The 14,488-nt window shown below is 42.0% G+C and overlaps 1 protein-coding gene across 1 annotated transcript in view; it reads right to left on the minus strand.

Annotated features, from left to right (window-relative positions):
- Positions 1 to 14,488, minus strand: part of RASEF (RAS and EF-hand domain containing) — a 76,925-nt gene that overhangs the window by 33,451 nt on the left and 28,986 nt on the right. Inside the window, exons 2-4 of the mRNA XM_030294113.1 lie at positions 10,349 to 10,495; positions 6,794 to 6,884; positions 1,419 to 1,514 (exon numbers count right to left, since the gene is read on the minus strand). Coding sequence (XP_030149973.1) covers positions 1,419 to 1,514; positions 6,794 to 6,884; positions 10,349 to 10,495 — 334 coding nt within the window. The remainder of the gene's footprint in view (positions 1 to 1,418; positions 1,515 to 6,793; positions 6,885 to 10,348; positions 10,496 to 14,488) is intronic.

A 14,488-nucleotide genomic window follows, 5' to 3' on the forward strand; every position in this document is an offset into this window, starting at 1 on the left:
TTAAGCAAGACGGCCAATGATTAACCCCATATTATGGATGAGAAACTAAAGATAAGATAAAGAAGCCAATTGTCCCAGGTGTTACAGGCAGAAAATGGCATAGTCTTGATAAGAACCCAGGTCCCAGGCTTCTGACTCATGCTCTTCGCTATTTGGTCCTCATCATGTGCCTTATCATGGTAAGAAATTTTGTGTCTTTCTTGTGTAACTTTCTCTTAGCCTAAAGATTTGGAAAGGCATGAGGATAACTGAGGACAGGGGCTAGGAGAATCTGTGATTCTGGCATAAACAAAGGATTGGTCCATTCAAATTCTGTAATGCAAGCATTATGTACGGTCTAACGACCTTCGGAAATCAGAGAAAAAGGCTGACATCAATAATAATTTCCCAAGAAGGCTATTGGGGAAAATTTTTAATAATTCCAGAGGTTTGAACTGCAATAGCCCATAAAATACAGTTAACTGTCCCTTAATCTCATGAATATAAACATTGGAAAGAGCTTGAAAGGTTATCATATCAACAACCAGAGAAGCAAAGTGATGTGCCAGAATCCACGATGCTACTTTCAGGGATGATTATTTTTTAAGTATCCATTTGCCTTTTAGCCAAGATATTTCCACTAGTTATGGAGACAATCCACATGCAAGAAGTGGATCCCGTACCGTGCTGCAGACAACCCGTACCCGCAGGTGAGAGCCTGTTTTAAGCATCTCTTGCAAACTCTGCACCCAGTGATTTGAAACTATTAATGGTGGGAATACTCACAGCACAGAAACTCGCAAATGTTGCAGACTCCTCCCTTTCCCCCTTCTGCCTCCAGAACCAGTTGTTAAGTATCTACCAGCACACCACTCGGTGACACATAACCTACTCATTAGAAACCAAACACAGCAAAGGCCAAAGGCCAAAACCAATCACACCTTTGCTCACATTTCAACAAATTCTCTCCCACCTCCTACTGATCTGGGGTCCCCTAAATCTGGAACTTTCTACGTAGAAGAAAGTATTTACTTCATTTAGTGTTCACTGAATACTGACTGTGTACCTTGCAGTAAGCTGGGGATAGGGATACAGGAATACGTGATGAGTAAAGACAGTACCCCTCCTGTCATGAGCAGAGTCCACTGAACGTGTGGGAATTGAGGGCACCTGAGGAAGGAAAACTGGGGCTTGATGGACAACTGTTCAAGGGATCAGAAATATTTATTAGATCTGTGTGCAGAAGATAGGTTCCCCTTGGAAACAGAAAAGGAAATCAGGGATGTTCAAAAAAAACATCTTTCCAGAGAGTGCAGTTTGACTCTGAAATCTGATTCCAACTGCTGCTTTAATATGATTCCAAATGTTTTTAGTTGCCAGTAATTAAACACACCGATATACTGAGACTATTCCTAGAAGCCTCACTGCCACAAACCTACCTTTCTGAGTTTCTTTATTGTCACCTGTAGATCCCCTACTTCTGTTTCATACTGACGTCTGAGGTCACTGAGGGCTTCCTCAGCTTTACGTTTTTCCTAAAAAAAAAAAAAATTATTGATTTAAAAAAATTTTGTTAACATTTATTCATTTTTCAGAGACAGAGACAAAGCGTGAGCGGGTGAAGAACAGACAGAGAGGGAGACACAGAATCCGAAGCAGGCTCCAGGTTCTGAGCTGACAGCACAGAGCCCAACGCGGGGCTCAAACTCATGAACCACGAGATTACAACCTGAGTGAAGTCAGATGCTTAACTGACTGAGCCATCCAGGTGCCCAAAAATTATTGATTTAAATAGGTTCTTCAACACCTCATAAAGCAGGAAATGTTTTGTGTCAAACTAAGGCTGACCCCAAGTCTCCCACACAGGGAGTGTGAGAAGGGATGGAAGAAATAAATCAAATGACTCTTCTGGAACTAGAACCTGCAGGAGTGAAAGAAGAATGGAACACTAGAGCCTATGTGCACACATCAGCTGAAGAGACACCTCTATGACTATTACCCACATTATGATGGAAGGCCATAGCACATCAATTAACTAGCTAAATTAATTGTTGCTGTTATTAATTAAAAGATATGGCAACAGCCAAGGGTCCAAGTGCTTGCCTGAACCCTAGCATGTCATCAGGGCCTAGGAAGGTTTGGTGGGTTTGTCCTTTTTCCAAGAGCTCACACATTACCTGAATTCAAATCACATCACCTACACATTGCTATGCTAAGTGCTTCCACATGGGCTCATACTTCCCAAACGTGTCCTGTCTGTGTCAGAGAGTGGCAAGGGGCACCCCAGGAGGTCAGCTCCTCCCAAGAGCCCAGGTATCTTCAGATTTCCTTTTTCTCTTAACAAAGTATGTAACTTTATATCCTATGTTTAGTATTCAAATCAAGTTTTATGTTAATAACCAGTGAAATTGAGTGTACAAATATCCACTGATAGCCTACTATATACCAACAGTCCTGGGCACAGAGGAACAAAGCAGGAGCAATGCAGACAAACATGCATCCTGGTGGGGGAAGCCAGGAAACAAAGATGACCTCCGGAAGTACTACTAAGGAGAAGCTAACGATGAGATGTGACAGGAAGTGAGTTAGATGGGGGTAAGGTAGGGCGCTCTCTGCATAGGAGACCTGACCCCATGTCTAAACACCCACCTGAGATCCAGGGTCTTGCTGCCCACTTACTGGCTGTCCAGCTGGGACAACTTACTTGGTGCCTCCACTTCCTTACTGGATTAAAGGGAGGACTGTATTAAATTATCCAAGTAAATTAAATAACCCATATAAATTAAAGAACCCACATAAATTAAATATTCTATGCTTAGGAGAAAATATATAGGAGAAGAGCAACATTTTCACTCATTATAACCTTTGCCTGAGTAAGCCTCCCGACTTTATCCAGCTTTACGGGTGAGGCAGCCAGTGTCGCCACTTCACGGGTGGGATGAAGATGTGCAGACTCCCAGTGAGGCGCCACCTTGGACAGCCTTCCTGCCATCAAAATGGACCCAGATGTCACTAGGCAAGTCTCCTCACTAAATCCAGGGCCACGACCCCAAACATAACAAGTTTTACAGTTTAAAAATATTTCATCCAGAGCTCAATACAGGAAATTATCACTGTGTAGCTCTCTCCATTCCCAACCTGTCACAGGTAGATGTCAAGAGATCAGATAGGAGGTCATCGCAGCAACCTACATGAGACGTGGCGGTGGTTTGGACCAACTCATCACAAACTTCCAGGAAACTGAAGGGAAGGGAAGCCTTCCCAACTCATTCTATGAGACCACCATTAGACACATCAAACACATCAAAAGAAACCTATAAACCAGTATCTTTTATGAGCATGGATGCAAAAATTATAAACAAAATTTAGCAAAATGAATTCAACAAGATATGAAAACAAAAATACATCATAACTGAGGTTTATCCCCAGAGTGCAAGTGTGTTTTAATACTCAAAAATCAATGTGATTCACCACACTGATATTCTAAAAATGAGAAAAACCATGGTCATTTCAATAGAGACAGAAAAAGCATTTGCCGAAATCCAACCTTCCATTCCTGATTGGCACAACAACTCTTAGCCAACCAGGAACCTGCTCAATTCGGTAAAGGGCATCTATGAACAACATGGACAAGGATGGCTGTCTCACCACTTTTCTTCTTCTAACCACTGCAAGTAAGGAGAGAAAAATCAATAAAGTGATTATTCACATCAGAAGTAAAGAGAAGTAAAACTGTCTTTATTCATAGATTACATAACCATCTACCTAGAAATTCTGATGGAATCTACCAAACAAGCTACTGAGTGTGAACAAGGTAAACAAAGGCTCCAGGGTACAAGATCTACATGGAAAACTCAAATGTGCTTCTGTAGATTCACAATCAGAAATGGAAATCTTCAACAACCACTGTGTAGAGTAGCATTAAAATATCAAATACATAGGAATAAATCTGAGGAAAGATTTATAAGATCTTTATACTGAATACTACAAAACATTGCTAAGAGAAATTAAAGAAGACCTAAGTAAATGGAAAACGCATCAGGCTTATGGACCAAATTATTCATTATTGTTTAGATGCCATTTCTCTCCAAATTGATCTATGGATGCAATGAAGTCCAACCAAACCCCTAGCAGGTTTTTGTTTTGTTTTTTAGAAATTGACAAGCTGATTCTATGGAAATTAAAGGATCTAAAATAGCCAAGACAAGACAACTTTGAAAAACTAACATTACCTGACTTTGAGACTTATTATAAAGCAATAATGTAATATTGGCCTAAAGCAATCAATGGGGAAAATCAGCAGGCCCAGAAATAAACCCACACAAATACAGTAAACCAATTTTGGACAAAGTGCAAAGGCAATTCAGTGGAAAACAATCTTTTCAACAAATGATACAGGAACAACTGGATATCTACCTGCAAAAAAAAAACCATGAACTTTGATCCACACCTTGCAAAATGGATCCTAAATGTAGAACATAAAACATAAAAAAAAAAAGTACAGAAGAAAACATAGCAGAAAATCTTTGTGACCTTGGGGTAGGCGAAGATTTCTTAGATGCTAAAAGCATGATCCATTAAAGAGAAACTGACAAATTGGACTTCATCAAAATGAAAATTTTCGACTCTTCAAAATACACTGTTAGGAGAGTGAAAAGACAAGTCCCAGTGTGGGAGAGAATGTTAAAATCAGAATATATAAGAACTCTCAAAGCTTCATAACAAGAAAACAACCTAATTTTAAAAGTCAGAAAAAGACTTTAACAGCTATTTCACCGAAGAAGATACACAGCAGTGGCCTGGCAAGGAGGACAGAGGAGGGAGGAAGGGGCGTGAGGAAACCCACAAGATGGACGGATACACCCCATTATCTTGACTGCGGTGATGGTTTCAGAGTATACAGATATACCCACTATTATTGTATTCTATGCTTTAAATACGTGCAGCTTCTTGTATATCAATTATACTGCAAGAAAGCCATTACACTAAAAAAATTTAACTGAAGCAATGAATACCACTATACATACAACAGGAGCTAAGGTCAGGAAGAGTGGAATACAGGCCAGAGGACTGGGAGAGAGCATCAAGGAGAAGAGGAGACTTTCCCTAAACTTTGCCAAGTTCAGGAAAAGGGGAAGGAGTGGGGCAACGGTTACCCAGGCAAAGAAAAGAGCTGGAGCAAAGCCGGACCAGAGCTGTGTGGTGAAGAATCACAGGGAGCTAAGCTGAGCCAGATGTTATAATTAACCAAACCTGATGCTATAAGGCGTGGGGGCCATGGTAAGGTCTCCAATACCAACAACAAATATGTCTGTTCCGTACTTAGCTGGAAGAAGCAGGGAGACTGGCAGCAGAATAGCATATGTGCTCAATAAGTGTGCGATGCAGGAGTGAGCACACAGATTAACGGACGGAGGGAAAAAAGGAAAAGAATTTACGATTTTTCTGTTTCTAGACTACAACAAATGAAGTGCTAACAGAAGAATGGGATCCCCACTGCACTGAAGCTGGGCCTGTGGATTCTGAGCCATTCACTCAGTTGACTATGACTTCCCAGTAGTTATTAAATATGTCATTAAGAAATAAGACAACAAAGAGACCTGAAGTCATGCATGTGAGAGAGCAGTTTTAGGCAAAGAATGTGAAAAAAGGCAAAGTACGCAAAGCAACAGGAAAAAGCGGGTAGGCCCCAGGTGCGATGTGCCCACCATACCTCAGGCACGGTGCTAGGCACATAGCCAGATCATCAGGCTTAACCTCCACAAAGCAGGTAGGTGACATTACCCCATTCTAAGATGGAACCACAACCGTCAGAGGGCAGGTTATTTTCCCAGGGCTACCTACCCCAGGCAGGAAGCACACTAAGGCCTGTCAGATGCCAGTGCTCAGGCCTTCTTACTACCCCCTGCTGCCTCTCAGTGGTAACAGAGCAAATGAGTGGAAAAGAAAATAGAATGTTCAACTGAACGTTAGCCTCAAAGATACATCATATCTATTTTCTGTTTTCAGTAAACATTAATCACCTAACTATATTACATAAGGAAAAAAGACAATTATTGTGTCTCCGGGAATCACTGAAGGTGTAGCAACTTTCAACCACAAGAGTGCCTATGATGAATAAAAAGTACATCCCATTAGGGGTGGCCTGGGTGGCTCAGTCAGTTGAACGTCCGACTCTTGATTTCAGCTCAGGTTATGATCCCAGGGTTGTGGGATCGAGCCCCACGCCAGGCTCCACACTGAGCATGGAGGCTGCTTAAGATTCTCCCTCTTTCTCTCTGCCCCCTCCCCTGCTCACACATTTTCTCTCTCGCTCTCTAAGAAAATAAATAAATAATAAATAAATAAAATTTTTAAAAAAGTATATTCCATTATAAAACACTGAAGTTTGCAGAGAGAATTTTAATTTCCCCACAACCTACATTTAAAGTTGGCAGTGGACATGGTCAGTGACAACGGTATAAAAGCTGAGCCACCTTCCTCTACCAAAGAGGGTTCTGCCTTCGTCCTCAGGCCTCAGCTCTCACATCGCCTCTACAAAGAGGCTGCTGGCCTCCCGCCTCCTTTCCCCATTGCGGTCTACCACACTTGCTTTTCACTGCACTTGTTGTGCTTGAAATTATCTGCCTTATTTGATTACTTATTATCTCTCTCTCTCTCCTTACTCTCCCCACAAAGCCACCACCACCAAAAATTGCCCTCACTGAGAGCCCCCCGGAGCCTGGACTTGCTGCACCACCTTGCCTGGTGCCCAGTCTACAAAAGGTGCTCCCTCAAGATTCGTGGAAAGAAGGGGCCGATCCCACACACTCACATCTTTCCGCGTCTTGTGCTCTGCCGCCTGAATCCTCTGGTCCATTTCCTCCTCCAGCTCACTCAACTGCATGGCTGCCTTGTCCTGGGCTCTGAAATTCAAGAGGATGCACGCCTTGTCACCGCAACATGCAGAGAAAACTTCAACCTCCGCTATTCCAACCCCTATTTTTACAGATGAGGAGAAACCCGGCGTTTAAAGTAATATTCCCTGTTCCTTCCACGTAATAAAACGAGATTGGCAATTTGACCATTTGGGTGTAAAATGACATTAAAACTAGACATTAAATAAATGGTATAAATTAGATAGAACAGTATTAAACTAGATTGTGGCAAAGTACAGATAAAGATACCAAATCACTGGGAAGCTGTCAATAAATTCTGAAAATCCTTTTTACTGCCATGACTGAGTGACAACTCGGGACAAAAAAAGAACCCCATGGCAAACAGATGGTTAGATATAATTTTGAAATTTTATTCTATGAAACACACAGTACTACAGTTAGAAGGGGAAAAAAAAAGGAATCTCAACAACTATTTCTAATCAGTTCCCAAAGTTCTAGAATACAGATATATGGTCTTTACATTGTAGAAAAATTCTGTTTCTTTTATTAATGTCATCACTAAATCACCTCTCTCTAGAGGCAGAGCACACGGATTTGCCAAAAAGTCAGAAATGGGAACATTTCATTGAAAAGAGTTCTGGGATAGTTTTCTTGAGCAACTGTCTAGTATGGAGACATCTGCTACTTTACAATGGTTGAGGCTTCAGATTAAACCCTAGAAAAAGTATCATTTGTTCTCTCTCTGCTGCAGGTCTGATTATCTAAATTTTATCCTGCATGAGCCTTGCCTACTCAACTAGATTACGAGAGACTTGAAAGCAGCCACGTGAGATTTAGACGATCAATGACATGCTGTTAATAAAAAGTAGAGACCAGGACCTAAATATAATAAGACCTCCCATCTTCCAGTTTGAAGGCTTCTGCCATACCATCCTACCCGCTTTCCACTTACTTACTCCTTGTTAACAGTCTGTTCATGCTATAGTTTAATTTCTATATCAAGTTCCAAATGAACACTGAGGGGTTGGGAGAAGGGCCCAGAATAAAATTTTTCATGATTTCCTACTACTTCCTGCTTGTGTTTTCTTCATCCTTACCTTACAGCTTGTCCAAAGGTATGTTAACCTGGTTTAGAAAGTCAGCTATTTCTGGTTCGTTTATAAATACTTACTGTCTGAAATCTAGGAATTACATATCTCCAGAGCAACTTTGGTTTGATTTGGTCAACTCTGGGAATGTAAACAGCCAAGCCACATATCCCTTCTCCCTCTATGACCATTTTTCCAACTGCCCCTTCTAGATATCCAGATGCTCCTTCTAAACATCTGGGCATCTGAGACTGCTCCTGAATGTGTTCTTTCTGCCTCCTCATTTCTGAGCAACTTTTTTTTTTTGGTAAATTGGGGTACTCTATAATGACACAGTGTTTGCCTCCAGCAATTCCTAACTCCTAGTGAAATGTCTAATGAGATGAAGACTGTCCACTCTAACCTAGTCCAGGGCTCCCATCCAGACACTAGGACCATTCTTCAGGTCCAAGTGCAGGGCGAAAAGATGGAGACCCTCCCCCAACCAAAAGCCCAGGTGAGGAATGGATGGCCCTCAGGTAAGAACATAAGATAACTGCACAGTTGTCATGTAAGTCCTTCAGCGAGGTCTCAGACAGCTAGGGCAGAGCCTGACTGTGGATTCCACCCAGACAACACAGAAGCAGGAAGGAGAGAAGCACTAACACAGATCAACACACATGACACACTCACTCCACAGGAGCAGAGCAGCCTGGCTGCTGATGAGAACATTAAGAATCCCATTCTTTTTTCCCCAATGGGTTTACATGGTAACATCCTTAAAGGTCACATGTAAATGTGTGTGTGTGTGTGTGTGTGTGTGTGTGTGTGTGTGTGTGTTCCACATGGTTTTGTGTGAGTCTGTGTGTGTATATATGTGTGTGTGTGTACAGGGAAGTTAGTCTGTTTTAAGACGTATTCACTGGATACTCTAAAATCTCAACACATGTGTCTGTGAATCACCCCCAGCTCCATAATGCTCTACAGAATTTGGAATGCAGAGGACCACCCTCCCATCCTACTGAAAGCCCCTAGCAGGCAAACTTGAGGGAGAAGTTCAGGGTCAGGAACTGAAAATTTTCTAAGAAACCCCCTGTGAATGGTACAACTCTTGCGTGACCCCAGCACTATACAAAGTCCTACTTAGCATCAATGTTTTATTTATTTATTTATTTATTTATTTATTTATTTATTTATTTATTTTTTAATTTTTTTTTTTTCCAACGTTTATTTTATTTTTGGGACAGAGAGAGAGCAGGAACGGGGGAGGGGCAGAGAGAGAGGGAGACACAGAATCGGAAACAGGCTCCAGGCTCTGAGCCATCAGCCCAGAGCCCGACGTGGGGCTCGAACTCACCGACTGCGAGATCGTGACCTGGCTGAAGTCGGATGCTTAACCAACTGCGCCACCCAGGCGCCCCAGCATCAATGTTTTAAAACATTACTCTTCTATACGTTAATTCCCTTCACTTACTGCAGAGAGTCAACTAGATAGTTTGATCATCATTTTGAAGGAAAGAATAAAGAGACAGAGGAATAGCCCTCTCCTGCCTCCATGCACATGGGGAACATCCTATCAAAGAGGCTGTCACAAGTTCTGGCAGAGACCAGCAGGATGTGCTGCACGCTCGGAGATGTCGGTAAAACAGATGGCAGCAACGAGCATCTGTGGGGCAGAACACCCAGGAATTAGGGTAAACAACATGCCCTCTTTCCCACTACTGCCAAAGGACTGTGGTCCTTCTGGGGGGGGGCAAAAAGGCTGATGTTTGGATTGTAACATATCTAAGCTCTTTCTCTGCACTGGGCTGCTGGTAAAACCAATAAGATGAATGGCTTACACAAACTGTCTGCATGACAGTACGCGATTAAAGCTTTTTGGCTTTCAGTTCAGGCTGGGCGGGGAGGGCGGGAGAGAGGAAGAGTCCCACCACTAAGCCCGTGCCAGGGGCTCCAGCCATGACATCATCGATTGCATCTCAACACCCTGAGAATGTGAATATTTATCGTTTCATTCTGCAGATGCAGAAACCTGCCCAAAGTCACACACCTGTCAGTGATGAGGCCAGGCTTCAAATGGGAGTCCTGTCTGCCTCTCTGGATGAAAAGTTTCCCGTACGTTTCGAGTGGCTGGATAGAAGATAACAAATCTCTTTGAACTGGTCTGTATGGAATCACTGGCCTTGAAAAGTTTATATGACAGGGTCACAGCGACCTACTGATGGGCTGCTGGCCGCCCCTACAAAGTACTGCCCGACACAGCTGCCCTCATAGGTGGCTGAGTTTAGGCAGCTCCAGATTCCTGAGGCTCAGGAAGCCCACCCACAACATGATGCGACAGCGCAGTTCAGTCCACGTGCCACCTGGTCAGAGAGCCAGTTAAAAGACCCCCGCGTGCCACAGAGAAAGGAAAGGTTCTAATACCTCTTCACTGCAATGGCCAGGCTTTCCATTTCTGTGCTTTGCAGTTTGATCTCGCGGATGAAGTTCCTTATAACATGTTCGTATGGCTGAATTAGTCTTGGCTCCACAAGGTTGATGTTTAGATACAAGGTACTGACTTGCTCCTTTCTGCCAAAAAAAAAAAAAAAAAAAAAAAAAAAATTTTAATTAAAATTAAAAACTAAATTAAACCGAGTAAAAAATAAAAAGGCAAATTTTCACAATACTTTGAGGAATAAGATACGTAAGAACCAAGAAAGAAAAAAGCAACAATAGAAGGACCGGAAGAGAGGGAAGAGATGCCGTTGCCTTATTCTCCGTATTATTTTTCAAGTGGAACAGCAAGCTCATTTTTTCCTGGATTTATTGAGGGATGACTGGATAAATAAAAACTGTATATATTTAGTTTTATAAGGTCATGACTTAGTGTTAGAAGATGTAGACCAGTGCATAGGGAGGGAATGATAGGGAGTTACTGCTGTTTTTCTTTTTTTTCCTTTAACAGAAAGGTAAAAAATAGATGTACAGAAAAAAAGTGAGGTAACCATTAAACCGATTAATAACGTGTTCCACCAATCTCTAATAAGACATATTTCAGCATTTATGATCAGAAGAGTGAGTATACCTGTTATTTGATAGTCCATTAAAAATTACTTCATATAAATTCATATATATTTATATGTGACAATTCTATTTGTCATTAACTTTTATTAAAAGACAAATACTCCAGAGTCATTTCAAAAGAAAAACTGATGCGCCTTGGCAGCCTGCCTGCCGGAGGATAAAGGAGTGAGTCAGGGGGGCTTGCGGTGCCCCTGACTCAAGTTCAGGACCTGGTGCGCGAAGGAAGGAAGGAAGACCCTGTGAAGACACAGAAAGGTGACCATCTAAAAGCCCAGGAGACAGGCCTCAGAAAGAACTAACCCCGCTAACGCCGTGATCTGGGACTTCTAGCCTCCAAAAATGTGAGAAACCTTGGTTGTTGAAGCCACCCAGTCTGGTATTTGTTACTAGAGATACGTAGGCAACCAGAGCCAACGATAAAAAGTCCCTGAGTGACTGAGTGACAGAGCTGGGATTCCACCCCAGTCTGAGGCTGAAGACCACATGATCCACCATAACACTATTTTGCTTCCCAATTGTGTTAGACATCTGAACCTTGCAGAAGAAATGGGATTCAAAATTAATCCACTGAACTATGAAACAGTGAAAAATCTGAGGTATATATTAACCTAGAAGCTTAGTTAAGCATGGCCTCAAGGGGTGCCCATGTGGCTATAAAATCCCCTAGGTCTTAAATAAACTGTTCAATCTGTGTAGATGCCAATTATGATTCAAAAGAACTGCTCAAGTGAAATGTTATTAATAAACCTGCAGGATGAAGTCACTTTATTTGATATAAGACAGAAAGCAGTCATCACCGTTCCCATCAGAGCAGAGTACAAATGCTAGTTGCAATAGTGAGCTGTACTTACTAGAGCAGGAAACAAAACAAAAAATACTCTTATATTGTCCCATGCAACCTCAGTGCATAACTGGATCATTAACTTCTTTGCCTTTTGTCATTTACAGATCACCAGCAGAATACAAAACATAAAAACTTTCTCCTTAATAGGGACCTGCCTGTCAGAGATGGCCATTAAGATACTGTCACCTAGAGTCCTTGTTTAGTGGCTAACAGCACAATAAAACGTTCAGAAGCAGAGATCAGATTTCCTGCTTTCTGCAAATTTCAAAAATAAGAAAGACACATAATGATTTCTAAATCTTCTCAAGTCCTTTGCTGGTCTTGACATTATAAAGAATTTCGGATGGTTTACAGTGAAGTATACAAACAGATCAATTCTAGAAAATATCTGCCATCATCAGAAGATAGGTTCTATAGTTAACCATCATGCTACAGACTACTGGAATGCTCATCTGTCCTGCTTCTTCTTACTGGGCACACAGGGAGAAGTCACTTCCCAGAACCACAGGCAACTACACCGGAGCCATGCGACTGGTTCTGATCAATGGAGTGGGAAGAGAAATGGTGTGTTTGCCACTTCATGGCTTATTCCCTAAAATCCTTCATAAAATCCTCAGCTTATACTCATTTTTGTCTGTCTGTCTCTCTCTGTGTCTCTCCTTCCACCCCCTTTCCCTCTCCCTCTCTTCCCACTCCTCTACCTATTTCCATCTCTCTTCCTCATCCTCATAGTTTAAGTGGAGAACTCTAATATGGCAAAGACACAGGATAGAGTGCGCTGGGATTCTGGAGTCCCCACACTGAGGTCACCTGCCCTGCAGGGCTGCCTGACCACTTTAATCTGAATGACATGTGAGAAAGAAATAAGTTTGTATTTTGCAAGTTTGTTCCAAGCCACTATGACTTGGAACTTGTTACAGTCAGTTTGAACTTAAAAAGTTGGCATTATAGTTTCCTATGTTGTTTTTTTAATCATCCTCTTCCAGATTAAATTACTTCCTCATCCTCTTCCGTGCTAGCTTTGTATTTACTACGTAAAAGCTTCTATGACCAGGGTTAAGTCTTTACCACCACCACCCACTCTCTTTCAAGGAAACAAAAGACTCTTCTGAAGCATTCATATACCGAAGCAGATACTTACTAAGCACCTTCCATATGTAGTCCAGGCAGTGATTTAGCATTTATTATGTACTAGTCACTCAACCCTCCTGGCAACCCTATAAGGAAGTTACCACTAGTATCCTGTTTACCAAAGAGGAAACTGAGGCAGAGACAGGTAAGCATTGTCCTGATAGCAAAGCCAGGATTCCATCTCAGCCCATCTGGCTCGAGTCCAGCTCCCCATGGAGAAACTAGCTCTTCGTGCCAAGAGTAGACGTTGAGCTGGTCTTCAGGGGTCCCAAGGGCATGAAGAAGATTTAACATACCAAGATTTTTAAAAACCTACTTTGCAGGAGGATGTATATTATCGCTGCAGGGATTGTCCACATCACAAAGAGACTCCTTTAAAGAAGGAAGGCATGACTAAGATTAAAATGAGATAATCTCATAAAATTTGGTTTGCCTAAAGCTATTTGGGGAAAGCACGTTAGGAGACAATAAGGCACATTCCGACCTCCCCCCGCCCCCCATATTCCTGTGTGCTTCATTTGGTCTCTATCTGTGAAACCAGAGAACCACCTGGATTATGCTGAGACAGCCACCAGAAAGTACCTGGCAATTCTGACACCTCATGGAAAAAAACAAAGACAAAAAAAGTCTTATTGTAACAAGAGATGATACCTGGTCCCTCTATGCAAGCTTTCAATGCCGTGCCCCGCGCACAGGCAGCTAAACACATGTGGGTTCTTCAGCTCAGCAGACTTGGTGCCACTATTTGGTGCCAAGACGATCTTTAGTCTGCTAAGAGTACCACAGTCACTGGCTTCCCTAGTGTCCTTGCTCCTGCCATCAAAGGTTAAACAAGCAGAGGATGCACAATGCCACACACACAGATCTGGTTTTTTCTGGCCCAACCCAGGGTGGCACAGGTGGGTGCTGAGTGTGGTGCCCGGTGGTGACAAGCCTGAAGCTCTTTTAATTCGTTAAGTCCAGGGACTCATCTCAGGCAATTACGTTTGGATTCACAAGTACCACATACACCTGTTTATAGGTGTGCTTGACAAATACTCGGTACCAACAGAGAGTCGAATCATATGCTTTAGTCAGCCAAGACAAAACATGCTCTCTGCACTTCAGTGCTGGGAGAGCCCCTAACACTAAAAGTAATCTAATTTATGTCTGAAGGAAAGAGATCAAATGAAAGGCTGAGAAAGACATCAGATCAGAGAAAAACACGCACTGAATTGTCAACCAGCTTTAGATGTTTAAAACTTGAGCCTACTCATCTCCTTGTCTGATAAACTACAAGATCATTTGTTTAAAAAAAAAAAAAAAAGGACAGCGGTGATGGCTAATTACTGATGAAAAATTCACAACTTAGAATTTTAAAATTGTCCCTGGGAAAATAAAAAATAAAAACCAAAATAAAATTATCTTGGGAAATGTGCATTTTAAATCACAAATATTCCCACTGAAGCTGAAAGGGCTATTACATGAACTTGGAAGAAAAACAGGTATGCTTAAGATGTGCAAAAATTTTTAAAGGGTCACAT

The sequence above is a fragment of the Lynx canadensis genome, chromosome D4 (genome assembly GCF_007474595.2).
Source record: "Lynx canadensis isolate LIC74 chromosome D4, mLynCan4.pri.v2, whole genome shotgun sequence".
Lineage (NCBI taxonomy): Eukaryota > Metazoa > Chordata > Mammalia > Carnivora > Felidae > Lynx > Lynx canadensis.